This window comes from Canis lupus, chromosome 36, assembly GCF_048164855.1.
Source record: "Canis lupus baileyi chromosome 36, mCanLup2.hap1, whole genome shotgun sequence".
In the NCBI taxonomy this organism is placed as follows: Eukaryota; Metazoa; Chordata; class Mammalia; order Carnivora; family Canidae; genus Canis; species Canis lupus.
Genome location: NC_132873.1, coordinates 20,114,349 through 20,129,347, shown reverse-complemented (window position 1 = coordinate 20,129,347; position 14,999 = coordinate 20,114,349). Strand labels below are relative to the sequence as shown.

At 37.1% G+C, this 14,999-nt stretch overlaps 1 protein-coding gene across 3 annotated transcripts in view; it reads right to left on the bottom strand.

The window, feature by feature from the left end:
• Positions 1-1,563: 1,563 nt before the first annotated feature.
• ALS2 (alsin Rho guanine nucleotide exchange factor ALS2) overlaps positions 1,564-14,999 on the bottom strand; it is a 70,528-nt gene continuing 57,092 nt past the window's right edge. For all 3 annotated transcript variants that reach the window (XM_072813246.1, XM_072813248.1, XM_072813247.1), the window contains exons 26-34: positions 11,708-11,825; positions 10,776-10,933; positions 8,593-8,715; positions 7,291-7,467; positions 6,394-6,439; positions 6,126-6,187; positions 5,203-5,352; positions 4,893-4,989; positions 1,564-2,894 (exon numbers count right to left, since the gene is read on the bottom strand). In XM_072813246.1, coding sequence (XP_072669347.1) covers positions 2,856-2,894; positions 4,893-4,989; positions 5,203-5,352; positions 6,126-6,187; positions 6,394-6,439; positions 7,291-7,467; positions 8,593-8,715; positions 10,776-10,933; positions 11,708-11,825 — 970 coding nt within the window. In that variant the 3' untranslated portion in view covers positions 1,564-2,855. The remainder of the gene's footprint in view (positions 2,895-4,892; positions 4,990-5,202; positions 5,353-6,125; positions 6,188-6,393; positions 6,440-7,290; positions 7,468-8,592; positions 8,716-10,775; positions 10,934-11,707; positions 11,826-14,999) is intronic.

Below are 14,999 nucleotides of genomic sequence, written 5' to 3'. Positions count from 1 at the left end.
ACACCATATTTTATCATAAATACTAATTTTATTAAAAGTTTTCGTTTTCGGGCAGCCTGGGTGGCTCAGCAGTTTAGCACCGCCTTCAGTCCAGGACGTGATCCTGGAGACCCAGGATCGAGTCCCATGTCAACTCCCTGCATGGAGCCTGCTTCTCCCTCTGCCTGTGTCTCTGCCTCTCTCTCTCTCTCTGTGTCTCTCATGAATAAATAAAACCTTTAACAAAATTCATTTTCAACTCATTTTTTATCTTATGATCTTAAGAAAAAAGATTTGAGAGCGAGCAGGAGCATGTGTGTGAGCAAGGGTAGGAGAAGAGGGAGAGGGATAGAGAGTCTCAAGTAGACTCCCTGCTGAGACGCAGGGCTGGATCTCACAACCCTGAGATCATGACCCAAGCAGAAATCAAGAGTTGTTATGTTGAACGAACTGAGCCACCCAAGCACCCCTACCTTACAATCTTTTAATGCATAACCCAGCTATGAAGTGCTATCTCTGGCAGAAGAAGGAAGGAGGCCTGGAATTAGAGTTAAGGAAGCTCTAAGTTAGAGTCCCGACTCCTTAACAGTGAGCAAATCCCAGCCACTCCGTACCTACAAAATCAGTGGAGCTAACACTTTCCTCACAGAGCTGCTATGAGCATTCACCACACACGTGAAAGATCTGTAAACTGTTGCATGAGTGATAGCTATTTCTGTTTACAGACAGTGGCCTGGAGATTTAGAATTTGAAAATATATGGTTTTAAGATGCTATCGAAAGGTATAAATATGGTATCAAGAGCCTAAAGTAACTGGAAAGTTCCATTCAAAACTCCAATACAAGGATGGGTTAAAACATGTTTTTCTTAGAACTGAGAGTCTATCATCATTTGAGAATTTCTCAATGGGTCTCAAGTCTTTGTTCATTTCTACAACTATCCTGGTCTCTCTACGGGGTCAAAAACATTCAGTAAATTTGCCTTTAAAAGCCCAATGTGTAATCTGTGTGTTTATTCTAAAATCAAAAAAATCCCTAATGGAAATGCAAAGTGTTCAACATAAATTAATCAAGTGTTGGTTCCTTTACAAAAAACGGGCAGCCACCTTCTGGTAGAGAGCAGTGGTGACATGGAAAGGCTTCTTGAGAAGACATAATAACTGGGAGGTAGCTATCTAATGGGTAGCATTTCCAACAAGAATTTTAAATTCTCTCTTCCCTTCCCTGAATCTGTTCAGGAGAGAAAAATAAATAAATAACCAGTGACTATGAAAATATGCCTTTTATTCAAATAAATAATAAAGATTTAAGATTCCTGTCCTTGGGGTACTAGGATCAGAAAGCCAATTTCTTTGTTAGCAAAGGTGCTATAATTATAGAATTTGTTTATTTTAAAGAGAGAAATCTCTAAAACCCTACAGGGACCTCTGGGGCCGATACAAAGAGGCATGGATTACAATTTGGGCAAAAAAATAAAAATAAATAAATTAAATAAATAAATTTAAAAAAAGAAAAACAACAGCCTGGGTTTCTTTTAAATTTCTAGGTTGCCCTAAGTCATTTCCTTTGCAATCATAAAACAACCTTATAGAGATGAATGTCTTTTATTATGAAAATTGCTGTTGCATTACAGCCAACATTCCGAAACAGTATTTTAATAAACACGTCTTGATTATAAAGTAGAGCAGAAACCATGATCCTTTTTTAAAATTGATTAACATCTGCTGATGTCAACAAAATCTGGAGGACACTCCATATGCTCACCGTGGTGTGTAGGAGATGAGATGAGGAAGAGCACCTATGTTATTCAAAACAGCTACTAGTGTTACTTGTACAGTGTAAACCAACCATTTACAATAGGACATTAAAAAAAAAAGGTAAAAAGCAAAACACTAAAATGTTGAGGTGTTACAATACTTTTGAGATGGAAAAGCCAAAGCTTATTTCCTTTCTCTTCCCTTCCGTGAGTTCAGTGCGAGGTACAGGGAAGAACCAGAACACTATATCAAAGATGGATGCAGTTCCTTGCTTCCATAGTTCCCAGAATTTAGTCCTGCTCCAAAATACAGCCCACATGCAAAAGCTCTTCAGGCTCACATTCATAGGCCTCGGAATACAGCGTTTGCGCACGGACCAATAGGGTTCCAGAGCAGCTCAGAGTCAGTGTTTGAATTCCAGTGTATTCACTCTGTAGCACTGAAAGGAATCCAAGAACAAAACTCCTATGTTCTTTCTAGGCAGGAGGCTGAAGACTCCATGTTTGGGGTTAGGGTATGGTAGTCACCACATAGAACCTCTCCCATCATGAATACCCTGGTGGAAAAGCTTAGAAAAAGTTAAAACTGCAGTTTTAGAAGGTCCTCTTTCCCCTCCCTCAGCAAAGCAGCATGATGCACACATGACTGCGAGGAATTCAGGAAGGCAGAGTGTGGCTACTGTAGTTTCAAGTACAATCTGCTCTTTGCAAAAGGATCTGGGGTAACTGCAGGCAAACCCGAAACTCAAAAAAATTTATTAACTTCTTTAAGGTAAGAAGCTATACTGAGAACTCTCCTTACAACTTCATGTAGCTGGCATACTCTTTACTGTAGAAAGGGATGTCCTTTTTCCAAACAGTAAATGTGGGATATTTGGGGGACTTAACATAGGCAAGGGATTGGTTTAATTGAATTCTATCTCCTTTTCAACCCTCCCTTTAAACCATAATGTCTTTTTTTTTCTGGGCTCAGGGCTATCATCATTAGTAAGGCTCAGAAATAACCACCAAAATAACACAACGTCCTAATTTCAACACCACTCTTTTTCTCCACTACAGGAAGACGCCAGATGGTGCTAAAACATCCTACAGATAATCCAGTTGTCAAGCTGTTATGCATCCTAGTTAAGCTTCTCACGCTGGATCTGGTAGTAACATGCCTGAAAAAAAGTTCAAAACAATTTAAAATTTACTTGGAAAGACATTACATAAACATAGCAATGCACAGGAGATTAAAGAAAGGAAATCTCTGATTAATACTGATAGTTCTAACAAAATCAGTGAGTTGCTTTATTTTTTCCGTTTACTTCCAGTTCCCCTACTCAATGTCTATTTTGCTGTAATTAGTAGACAGAAAATTTTGCACACTTTCTTCTAATTCTAAAATAAACAAACTTCTTCCAAGTTTTTAAATATTCTTCACTAAGTAGAAATACCTTAATTGGCTAAGCCACTACTGAGTGGACATTTAGAATATGCTGAGCATTATAAAGGTACACAAACTGTAATCGGAATCATCTAGTATGTTTTAAGAAACTACAAATTAAGAGTTAACATCATTCTGGACCCAGTGAGTCAGAATTTCCAAGAACGAATTTTTAAGAAGCATTCCCTGATGATTCTGAATGTATCCAGGTTTGGAAGTTACTCACACTACAGAGAACACCTCAGCCAAACCATATATAATGTTTTCTTTAATTCCTTAGGATAAGTCTCCAGGAGTAGGGTTACCCAAACTCCAAGAACATTTTTGATGTTGTTGATATTGATGTTAACAACAATAGTTTTCCAAAAAGGTGACTACTATTTAATCCGTTATCAGCAATATGGGAATAATCCTGATTTCACCATACCAGGCACTGGGTATAATTTTAAAAGCTCTTCGCTATCAACTGGCTGGTTAGCTCAGTTGGTTAGAGCGTGGTGCTGATAAAAGCTCTTCGCTATTTTAGTAGGCACAAAATGGCATCTTGCTTAAATCTGCAGGACTATAATTTTCAGTGAGGTTGAGGATTTTCCTACATATATCCATTATTTCTCCCTTGGTAATATGTTGAGAGATACTCTTCATATAACAGAAATACTAAAAATGTAAGTCACTGGTGGCCAAGTTTTCCCCCAGTACCTCCACCCTTTTCCATCTATTTAATATAAAATGTTAATGGTTATTTCAGTTAAAAAGTTCAAACAACTAATCCAAGCCCAAACCTGACATTAAACTCTAGATTTTTTTCTCATTTTAATTTGCCTTTCCTTCTCTCTTCCTTTCTTCTACACTTAAAAACCCCAAAGCATCTGTAATTTGCAATGCAAATGATTCTACCCTGATTTCATCCTCCTTCAAAATGGCTAATAAGCTATCCCAATACTTTAACCATTTATTAAGTAATTCCTCTCTTTTCCATTTTTGTGTTTGATGTTTTCATTTTCACATGTGAAATTTTTATTATAACACAACACGGCCTTTATGAGGACTATCCCTTCCGTTAGGGGTTACATCCATTCTTGTGACAGTTACATACTATCTTAATTATTATAATTTTGTAATATTTTACTAACTCGAAGAACGGGTCTATTCTCCCTTTTTTCCAGAAGTGTTTATGCCATTTTCTATTTGTTGTTCTTCCAATATACTTCAGAATTATTCTAAAATTCCAAGAAAAATCAAGTTGGAGAACTAAAATTACTTCCAATAATCCCTAGAGAGTACTCAAATTACAGAACCTCATTTGTCACATACTGGATACAGTAAATACATGGGGAAAGAAGAAGATGTAGTTCATATTCATTAAATACATATTGCCTTCTATGTTTTACCTCATTTCCATTCAATAGTTTTAGTGTTGGATACTTTTTTTTGCCACTAAGAATCCTTTCTGCTTCTCTTCTAGAGTTATAGATATAGATGGTCTACCTTTATAACCATTTGTAACAATTTGAATGATCAATTTATAGGGAAGAGTAATTTGCTTTAGTATTCTGAAGAATAACTGATTCTACTTTTATTATTTTAAAGTATTAACAGTACATACTCTGAAGGCATTTAATGTTTACATTAAACCTCTGTATAAAGAAGACAATGGTTAATTATAGATTTATAATATGGTAAGTTAAGGACAGATTTTAAGATTAAAAAAAAAAAAAGCCTAAATACGTACCTTTAAGGTGGTGAACATTATACCCTGTTCCCCATGCTGTAAATATGGATCCATTAGATCTTCAATGAGGTGTACCTCAGAGCCTAAATTCCTAATCCTGTCCCAATGAGAAAAAGAAACTGAGTTATTTCTGTTTATATGTTCATCTTCCTTCTGAATCTATGTGTGGGATAATAAAGAACAGCTCACCATAGTGGAATGGGTAAATAGAAACAGCTTTTTCTAGTGAGGGAGCATATTACTGTCATCAGTTCAGTAAAAGCACTTATTAAAATAATGAGTCTTAATAAAGTCTGAAAAGCTTGGTCACCTGGCCCGTAGCACCACATATAAGAAAACAGGAAACAAGTCATCCATGGACCACAGGAAGTCTTCCTGAAGTGATGCCAGGACACTCTGAGAGATCTCTTCAAAAGTCTGCTGGATGACCTTAAGTTTGTCTGACGGGGTAAATGTTGTGCTGTTGTTATTAAAAAAAAAGAAAAAGAAAAAGAAAAAAAAAAGAAGATAAGTCCTATAACTTTTCTTAATAGAACTGTTTAATATTAAATATTAATTGTTTGACAATAAACCCTCCTTAAGTCAGACACATCAGGCATAATGAGTTGCTAGAAGGGATGGCCACAGTAATCCCTTGGTTCTTTGAGAAAAGATGCCTCTAACTATCATAGTTTATATGGGAGAATTCACTAAATCATAGATTATCCCCCTTTAACCATGTAGGATCTTATTCTCCTAATATATGCTCTTAACTAATTTAGTTTGGTTAATTTCCATTTGGCTAAAGATGTGATTATATAGACATATTTCTGGGTAAGCTCTCCACCTCTTTTGAAAATACGATGGCCTTGGGGCGCCTGGGTGACTCAGCCAGTTAAGTGTCTGCCTTCGGCTCAGGTCATGATCTCAGGGTCCTGGGATCGAGCCCCGCATCATGCTCCCTCCTCGGTAGGGAGTCTGCTTCTCCCTCTCACTCTGCCCTACCCCCAACCCCTGCCCCAGCTCATGTTGTGTCTCTCTCTCTCTCTAATAAATAAAATCTTTTAAAAAAGAACAGAAAAGAAAATACAATGGCCTTGTAGCATAAATGGTAAACCAAGTGTATCCAAAAAAGGCTGAATGTGACACCTTCTAGGAGTGAAGGGGGCTTAGGTAATGAGAAGATCTCATTAATATCTAAACAGACTAACTACTGCTTTGATTTATGTGATTTTTCAACAAATCAGAGATTACCTGATCTGCTGTAGACATTCTACAGCTGAGGCAAAACAAGCATCTTTTGTGGTTGGCAGAACCTACAAAAAGAATTTATGAAGGTCACCAAGAAAGTGGTCTTCTACAGTAACAGTAAAAAATACACAATACTGATGGCAGGGTGTGGTTCTCTGAGTAGCTCATACTCGGCTACTATTCTACCAAAGTAAAATGGAATTTTTTTGCTATCCCAAATACCCTACATCAAAGAAAGCATATTTGCTGAGGAAACTAAAATCTACTATACCTTTTTACTCTCTCCAAGGATTGACAAGGTCACTGGCCAAAATTTCCTACAATGGAATCCACACACTGTTAATACAAATTGTTACTTATGATAGATTAATCCCTATAAAAACAGTTGATGGCTGGCTATCTTGCCTTCCCTGTCCCCATTTAAAATAACTGTTCCACAGATGAAGTTCTAATAAATCTTCCAGAAGTCATTTAAGAGTTTCTATCATGTTCCTAAGGGTCCATCAATGTATATTACAATACCCCTATATATTACAGATTTCCAAATACTGGCCAAAGTCTTTCCTTCACTTAGTTTTATCTTATTTTTACTGTTACATTATTCCACTGAAAAAATTTACTTTCTGATTAAGGCTTGTTCACTTTTTTTTGACAGCACATATATAATTATTGGGGTGTTGGGGTGACCAGCTTTATCATGGCACCAGAAGGAAGCATAATGTGTTCCCTTGGAATAAGGAGACAAGGCTCTACAACAAAGGGCACATCTAAAACTTTCACATTAGAAATTACAGATACGGAGGAAAGAGAGAGAAGGGAAGGAAGAACATTGAAGACTAAATACAATTCATTTTTTGAAACTGTAAATACATGTATTTTGTTTTAAAGAGCTACAAAATATCAGATAGGATAGCTAATCTATATATATACAAACACACATTTTATACACTCAAAAATAAAACACATGTTCAGAAGAATAACCAAGTTTTACACTCTACTCCAAAAATTCTCAACAACAAAGATTAAACATTGTGCTGAATAACAGATACACAAATAAGTGAATAAACTGCAAATCATATAGTCTATTAGATATTAAAACACTGAATTCTTGATAATGCTGTATTTTAAATTAAAACCATTTGATTTTACTCGTAACTATTGTACTTACCTCTGCACCCCAAGGAAGCCGAGAAGAGCAATATCTGGCTGCTTATTTAGTCGTAGAACACACTCCCAGTAAATGTCTTCCTCACGATCATTATCCAGGGCATAGAGCATAAACAGTGGTGGGTAGAGCCGAGGTAGTAGTACAGGAAGCAGTAACCCAGAACTTGTTACTACATAACTACAAAATATTGGAGAAGGAAAAACAGTCATATTAAAGTTGAATACAGAAGGGTAGCTGGGTGATTCAGTTGGTTAAGCACCTGCCTTTGGCTCAAGACATAATCTCAGGGTCCTGGGATGGAGCCTCATGTCAGGCTCCCTGCTCAGCAGGGAGTTCGCTTCTCCCTCTCCCTCCGCCCCTCCCCACTGCTCACACTCTCTTTCTCTCTCTCTCTCTCTCTCTCTCGAATAAATAAAATCTTTTAAAATAAAAATAAAATCAAGTTGAATGAATCCTAGAAGTTGAAACAGAATCCTAGAGCTTCAGTTTCTAGAAATGAAAGTAAAGATGGGACATTTGAGTAAAAACACAGTTATGTTATAACAGGGGTGCCTGGGTGGCTCAGTCAGATATTCGGCTCAGGTCATGATCTCAAGGTTGTAAGATACTGCACTTAGCGGGGAGTCAGCTTAAGATTCTCTTCCTCGGGATCCCTGGGTGGCGCAGCGGTTTGGCGCCTGCCTTTGGCCCGGGGCGTGATCCTGGAGACCCGGGATCGAATCCCACGTCGGGCTCCCTGCATGGAGCCTGCTCCTCCCTCTGCCTGTGTTTCTGCCTCTCTGTCTCTCTCTGTGTGACTATCATGAATAAAAAAAAAAAAAAAAAAAAGATTCTCTTCCTCCCCTCATACCCCCCCTCATGCTCTTTTGCGCTCTCTCTAAAAAAAAAAAAAAAAAAAGACAGTTATAGCATTATTCTACTTTTATATTTGGAGTAACATGAAGAACTTACCTATGGCCCCAGAGTTTTATCTTGGACCAACTGTGAATACTTTTCATTAACTCAAAATCTAACAGAAAACATAGTTGGTTTCCATTTTGAAAATTATTCTCTGTGGTTATTCTAGATGAGCATGATGTTACTTTGCTCAGCTGCCTTTGCATCCACTCATTTGTGACTGCACTTCCATGGGGTTTGGCTAATACAACTTAATACAACCTAAAAGGGACCTCAGAGATCACCTAGTCCAATTATATTATCTTAAAAATAAGGAAACTGAGATCTAAGAAAACTTTTCCCTAGGATTCTTTGGATAGGATCACCCACTCTCTTTCTTCACTATTTCTACCCAACTCCATTTACCCTGGCTCTGGTGATTCGGATCTGGAATCTGACTTCCCAGTGCAAAAGGATTTCCTTTCCGTTGGCAGAGGAGCAGAAAGAGGAATTGTGCTGCCCTCTTCAGGAAGCTCAGGAAATAAGAATCTAAGGAATAATATAAAATACAATTATACCTCTAGGAATGGCTAAAAAAGAGTAATAATGTATTTCTATTATTTCACCTATTTATATGAAATCAAACTTTATATCAATTAAACATTTTAGTTCCCTAAGATTCTTAAGTGATGCTTCTTACAGGATAAAATTAAGAGTGTAGCTAATGAATAATACCACTAAAAAATCTTCATGTGCTTTTTTTTCTGTCCAGTTATTAAAGAGTGAGAAATTCTGATCCATATGTTTTTCTTACGGACAAATCTCATCTGAAGTCAATTTGTATTGACTTTTCAAGCACAGACCATTATTCTCACAGCATAAACAAATATTAGTTGGAAACTACTTAAATATTCAACACTAAGAAAAAATGAAAATCTAAATAATGTAAAATTTTAATTTAAAAAAAAATTAGGGGATCCCTGGGTGGCGCAGCGGTTTGGCGCCTGCCTTTGGCCCAGGGAGCGATCCTGGACACCCGGGATCGAATCCCATGTTGGGCTCCCGGTGCATGGAGCCTGCTTCTCCCTCTGCCTGTGTCTCTGCCCCCCTCTCTCTCTCTCTCTGTGTGACTATCATAAATAAATAAAAATTTAAAAAAAAAAAATAAATAAATAAAATTAAATTAAAAAAAATTAAAGTTGCTGGCTGTCTGGGTGGCTCCATTGGTTAAGTAGCAGACTCTTGGTTTCAGCTTCAGTCATGATCTCAGGGTCGTGAAATTGAGCCCCACCTCGGGCTCCACCCTGAGTGAGGAGTCTGCTTGTCTATCTCCCTTTCTCACTGCCCCTCTCCCTGCTCTCATTCTCTCTCTCAAATAAATAAATAAAGTCTTTTTAAAAAATTCAAGTTGCTAAAAATTTTTTCCCAATGATCAAGCTGTTAAGTTACTAGGGATTTTTTCCCTAGGTTTTGAATTTGCCCTAGATTTTATCTCTGACCTCTTATATGCAAACAAGTTTATTGTCCTCTTTATTTTTAGACACAAACCTTGACTCTTTAAAGGGGGTTTGCAATCTTCTCTAATTTTTGTAGACACCTTGCCCCTGCCTCTGCCCCTAATTTTATAGTTGGGAAAACTAGAAAGGTCAGAAAGAAAACTTATTATATTCATCTAACGAATATCAAGAGCTGGAACACTCCCAGCCAGTGGTCTTTTTAGTGGATTACACTGCCCTCTCAAAATCTGAGACATTTCTGAGTGCATCTATCAATTTTGAAGCTAATAATTTGAGGAAATTTTCTGGGACAAATTCATGAATTTTTGTATAATGATCTTATTAAAGTATTTACTTGGCTTAAGCTCAATGAAAGATCTTGAATTTCACAAATTCCAAATTTTCTACCTGAAATTCTCTTTCCAAAGAAGTTCTACTTGCTTGCTTTCTCACTTCTTTCAAAGTCTCTGCTCAGATATTACCTTATTATTATTAGTCAGGCCTCCTGAACCTTCTGTTTAAAATAGCAGCTTCTTATCTCCAGCCCTATCCTTTGTCACACTTACCATCAGCTGACATACTATATATTTTATTTAGTCTATCCTCACTAGAATGAAAGCCTGAGAATACACACAGTTCCTTGATGATTAATGATGTTAAGCATTCTTTCAGGTATCTGGTAGTCGTCTCTATCTCTTCTTTGGGTAGTTGTCTATTCTGATCCTCTGTCCATTTTAAATCAGATTACTAGTGTTTTTTTTTTTTTAATTTTGAATATATAAGTTCTTTATATATTTTGGTTATTAACTCCTTGTCAGATATATCATTTGCCAATACATTCTCCCACGTGATAGGTTGCCTTTTTGTTTTGTTGATGGTTTTCTTTGCTGTGTTTATTGCATAAAGTAAAAATCCACATGTTTTTGTTATTTAATCTACTTAAGAATCTGTGGCACAAAATCCTTTTCTTGATGAATAATTTCTGTGATTAAGAGGAATCTGAATGATTCTTCACAAAGTTGTAATCTCTAGATTCAGGATGAAGACACCCTAAGCATTAGTAATAAAGCAGTACTCCAGAGCTTGCAGACTTCAATGAGAAAGATCGCCTACCTCACCAGCTGGAAAATTCGCTTAAGGTAAGATTTAATCTCTTTCACAGCCTCCTGCAGTAGCCGGCGATTGGCTCCTACACCCACATATGTCATTCTATAAACTGCAACCAGTGTCTCCACAAGCCTGCCCAGGGGGTGCAGAGGAGTGTCACATGCCTGAACCGGAAGAGGATCAATGAAGTCAGTCAATGACTAACAGCAGAAACAACCAATAAATAATAAAACAATTTCATAAATGATAAATAATTTTAAAACTACAGGCGTCAACTTTTGGATCAGGAAAATTCAAATATTTATAGTTTTTCTTAAAGTGTTGAGTCCATCCAAATTATATTGAATAGGAGTTCCTAATATAAATCAAAGAATCCTTTTAGCATCTTGGGAAAATAGCTTTGGATACAGTGATAAATATAATTAAACTATAAACTTCATTAAAAAATAGGAGAGATTACCCTTGAGCAAACTGAATAATGATAGTTGGTTATGCTCTAATACAGTCCCTCTTCAGTTCCCTTGATTTCTCTTAATACTGCTTCCTGCAACCCCATGTCAATGCATATCATACTTTATAGCTAATACGATAGGGTTTGAAAGGAAGCAAAGAGTATAACCATGGGGCGAGGGCACCATGCTTTATTTATACAATCTCTAGTTTGCTAATTAATATTGCTAACAAAAAGCCATCTTAAACTTTGACCCTTGTTCTTAAGAATCCCCTTGAGCACTTTATAAAACTTAAAAAGTTCTATCATCATGATAGGGCAATATTCATGTGGAAATGTGCTTTAGTAGTCAGAGAATTAACCAAAGCAATGCTCTGAAAACAAAAATAAGATTAGAGTACCTACCAATAAGCTGTGAGCAAATATGAATGATATATTGTAGTAGCTGCATCATTAATTCACAAGACCATAGTAATTCTGACTCTACCTTTATTAAATATTTCTTGATGTCATCATATTTCTCTACCGAGAAAGCACCAACATGCTGAGGAATGAATTCCAAACTCTCTAGTGTCTGAGTCTGTGAACGACTTAATGTCTCTGGACTGTAACAAGACAAAAGAAAGCCCATGATGTATTTCCTATCAAGAAAGCAAGATAACTGTCATGTGCGCATGAAATACTGTTATCAAGTAAGGATGAAATGGAGTACCCAGCACAATGTTGGCCCAAATGAGCTCATAATTGGTAACTGACCTATTAGATTTTTTCTAACAGTCATCCCAATGCCATTTAATGTTAATTCATACCAACTAAAATTAATTAACAAAGATTTTGCTTCAATATCAACAATGGTGTAAGGAGATACTACAATGTTAGCCTGAAGAGAAAACTGGTGGCAGACTTGTTAGTGATGAGAAAAATGGAAGCCAAAGGAAAAATGAAAACACACGAAAAGGGCAGAGGAAGAAGAGAAATGAGCTCAAATAAGGAGATAATGAGAACACTACAACCGATGGTGAGGTAAGCACATTTGTGGGTAAAGGGAAGCTTTGGATGAAAAGGCCATGATAAAACACATGCTTAGTAAGCAACAGATATTTTTCGCATTGTTATTAGATTATAACCAATTAGCAATGGTACACAATTGTTATTATTACATTATGGTAGATAAATAAGACCCCTGTGGTTGCAACATGTCTTATTATATAAAAGTTCATTGACTCCCATTTCTTGGAAAACACCCAACAGTTAACCAAGATTAACTAAAGGACCAAAGTCTCCATATTTAAACTGAAAGGCTCTATCAGTGAAGGCTGCCCATCTGCATCACACACAAGGGAAAGTCCATAGCTTTAAACAATCCTAGGAGTTTCCCTTTCTTCTACTAAGAGAAAGGCTGTAAGGTAAAAATCATGAACTTCATGAATGAAACATGATAATTCCTGTTTATCCTAAATATAGGGGGAAGAAAAACAAACAAACTTCTTTCTATACAGCAGGGATTATCAGGTTCTTTGGGTCCAAATGCCAAGCAATGCTTGTGGGAGTTACTGGTCAAATTAAAGAATAAATAAATAAGCAGAAAAATAGAGAAGAGTAAAGAACAGGGGAAAAAATAAAGAAAAAGAAAAAAGGAAACGAAGAGGTACATCTGTAATTTTTCTTTCAGTACTTCAAAATTGTTGTACCACTTCCTTTTGGTCTCCAGAGGATGCTGATGACAAATATGCAAGCAGTTGAGTCTCCAGAGGATGCTGATGACAAATATGCAAGCAGTTGAAGGGCAGTTTCCCTCTATGTAATGCCTCTTTTTTCTTTAGTTGCTTTCCAGATTTTGTCTTTCAATTTGACTATGAGGTGTTTGTACACAGGTATCTTTTTTTCAGGATGCAGTCTGCTCAGTTTCTTGAATCTGCACATTTGTCTTTTACCACATTTGGCAAGCTTTCAACCATTATTTCTTCAAATACTTTTTTTATCCCCATAATTTTTCTCCTCTCCTTCTGGGATTCCAAGGACACAAATATTAAACTCTCAGGTCCTTAGAGTTCTGTTCCTTTATTTTCTCCCCATGTATTTTCTTATTATTATTCAGTTTAATAACGCCTATTACTCTATTCTCAAGTTCACTGACTCTTCTGCTGTCTGCTTATTCTGTTACTGAGCTCACCCAGTGATTTTATTTTGGTTATTAGATTTCTTAATTCTAAAATTTTGATTTGGATCTTCTTTACAACTTTTTTCTTTGCTGATACTTTCAATTTTAATAGTTGTTCCAAGGGTGTTTGTGATTGCTCATTTGAGCATTTTTATAATAGCTCCTTTAAAATTCTTGTCAAAAATTTAAAATTTATGCTGGGAAGTCATTGGTATCTATTAATTGTCTTTCACAAAATGAGTTGGTGGTTCTTTGATTGCCAAGTAATTTAGGTTTATATTCTGGACATTTTTTAGTATTATGACACTTTGGGTCTTGTTTATATCCTATGAAGAATATTGATAGGCTAGGGGAAAGGAGGGAAAAAATAAAATAAGACAAAATCAGAGGGCAGCCTGGGTGGCTCAGTGGTTTAGCACCACCTTCGGCCCAGGACATCGAGTCCTGGAGACCTGGGATCGAGTCCCATGTTGGGCTCCCTGCATGGAGCCTGCTTCTCCTTCTGCCTGTGTCTCTGCCTCTCTCTCTGTTTCTCATGAATAAAGAAATAAAATCTTAAAAAAAAAAAAAAAGAAAGACAAAATCAGAGAGGGAGACACACAAACCATAAGAGACTCTTAACTACAAGGAACAAACTGAGGATTGCTAGAGGAGGGGTGTGTGGGGCAGTGGGGTAACTGAATGATGGGCACTAAGGAGGGCACATGATGTGATGTAATGAGCACTGGGTGTTACATGCAACTGATGAATCCCTGAACTCTAAATCTGAAACTAATAATACACTATATGTTAATTGAATTAAAAGAAAAAAAACATTGACAGGCATAGCAGAGTAAACATCTGCTTCCTAAAAGTTCCCTATAGTGATATGAAATATTCCTTAACTAATAAGGGTATTTTGCTGTCCACAGAGTAGGCTAACAATGTGATTTATTCTCAATATCTGCTTTCCTTCTGGGACTGTGGAATTCTGGTAGTTGCTAAGCACAGAGTGTCTATGTGACCAGCCCTCAATAAAAAACATAGTCCCTTATCGGCTTCCCTGGGCAGAAAGATTGTATATGTGTGGCTGTATTTTACTGCTGGGGGGATAGTGTGCTCTGTGGGACCCCTCACAGATAAGGAAAAAGTACGGGAAGCTTGCACATGAATTCCTCCAGACTCTGCCTGTGTCTTCTCTTATGCCCTGGCTGTAGATCCTCACTGTGTTGCTGTAGTAACTCTTATCTGGATGACTTTGAGTCTTGTGAGTCCCTCTAGCGGAAAACTGAACATGTCGGCACTCTCGGGAGCCTCTGAAATGGCTGATATTTGTTTCAGCTTTCTGTGGGCTGTGGTTTCAATGTCTGTTCACTTTGCAAAACCTTTGCAGTCCTATTTAGGTCTGTCTGTGAGCAGATCCCTCAGTGGTCGGTCTGGGACCTGAGTGGAAGTCAACCTATTAGCTCAGTCCTCAAAGTGTTAGGTTAGATATGCTAATTAGGACCAAACCCACACATGTGCAAGTCTAGGCTGAGCCCAGGGGTTCATAATAAACCTTACATGGCTGTTTTCTAGAGTTCTTCTCTATTACCTCCCCTTGCATTTCCTGGATCCCCTGTTAGATCCTCAGGTCAGA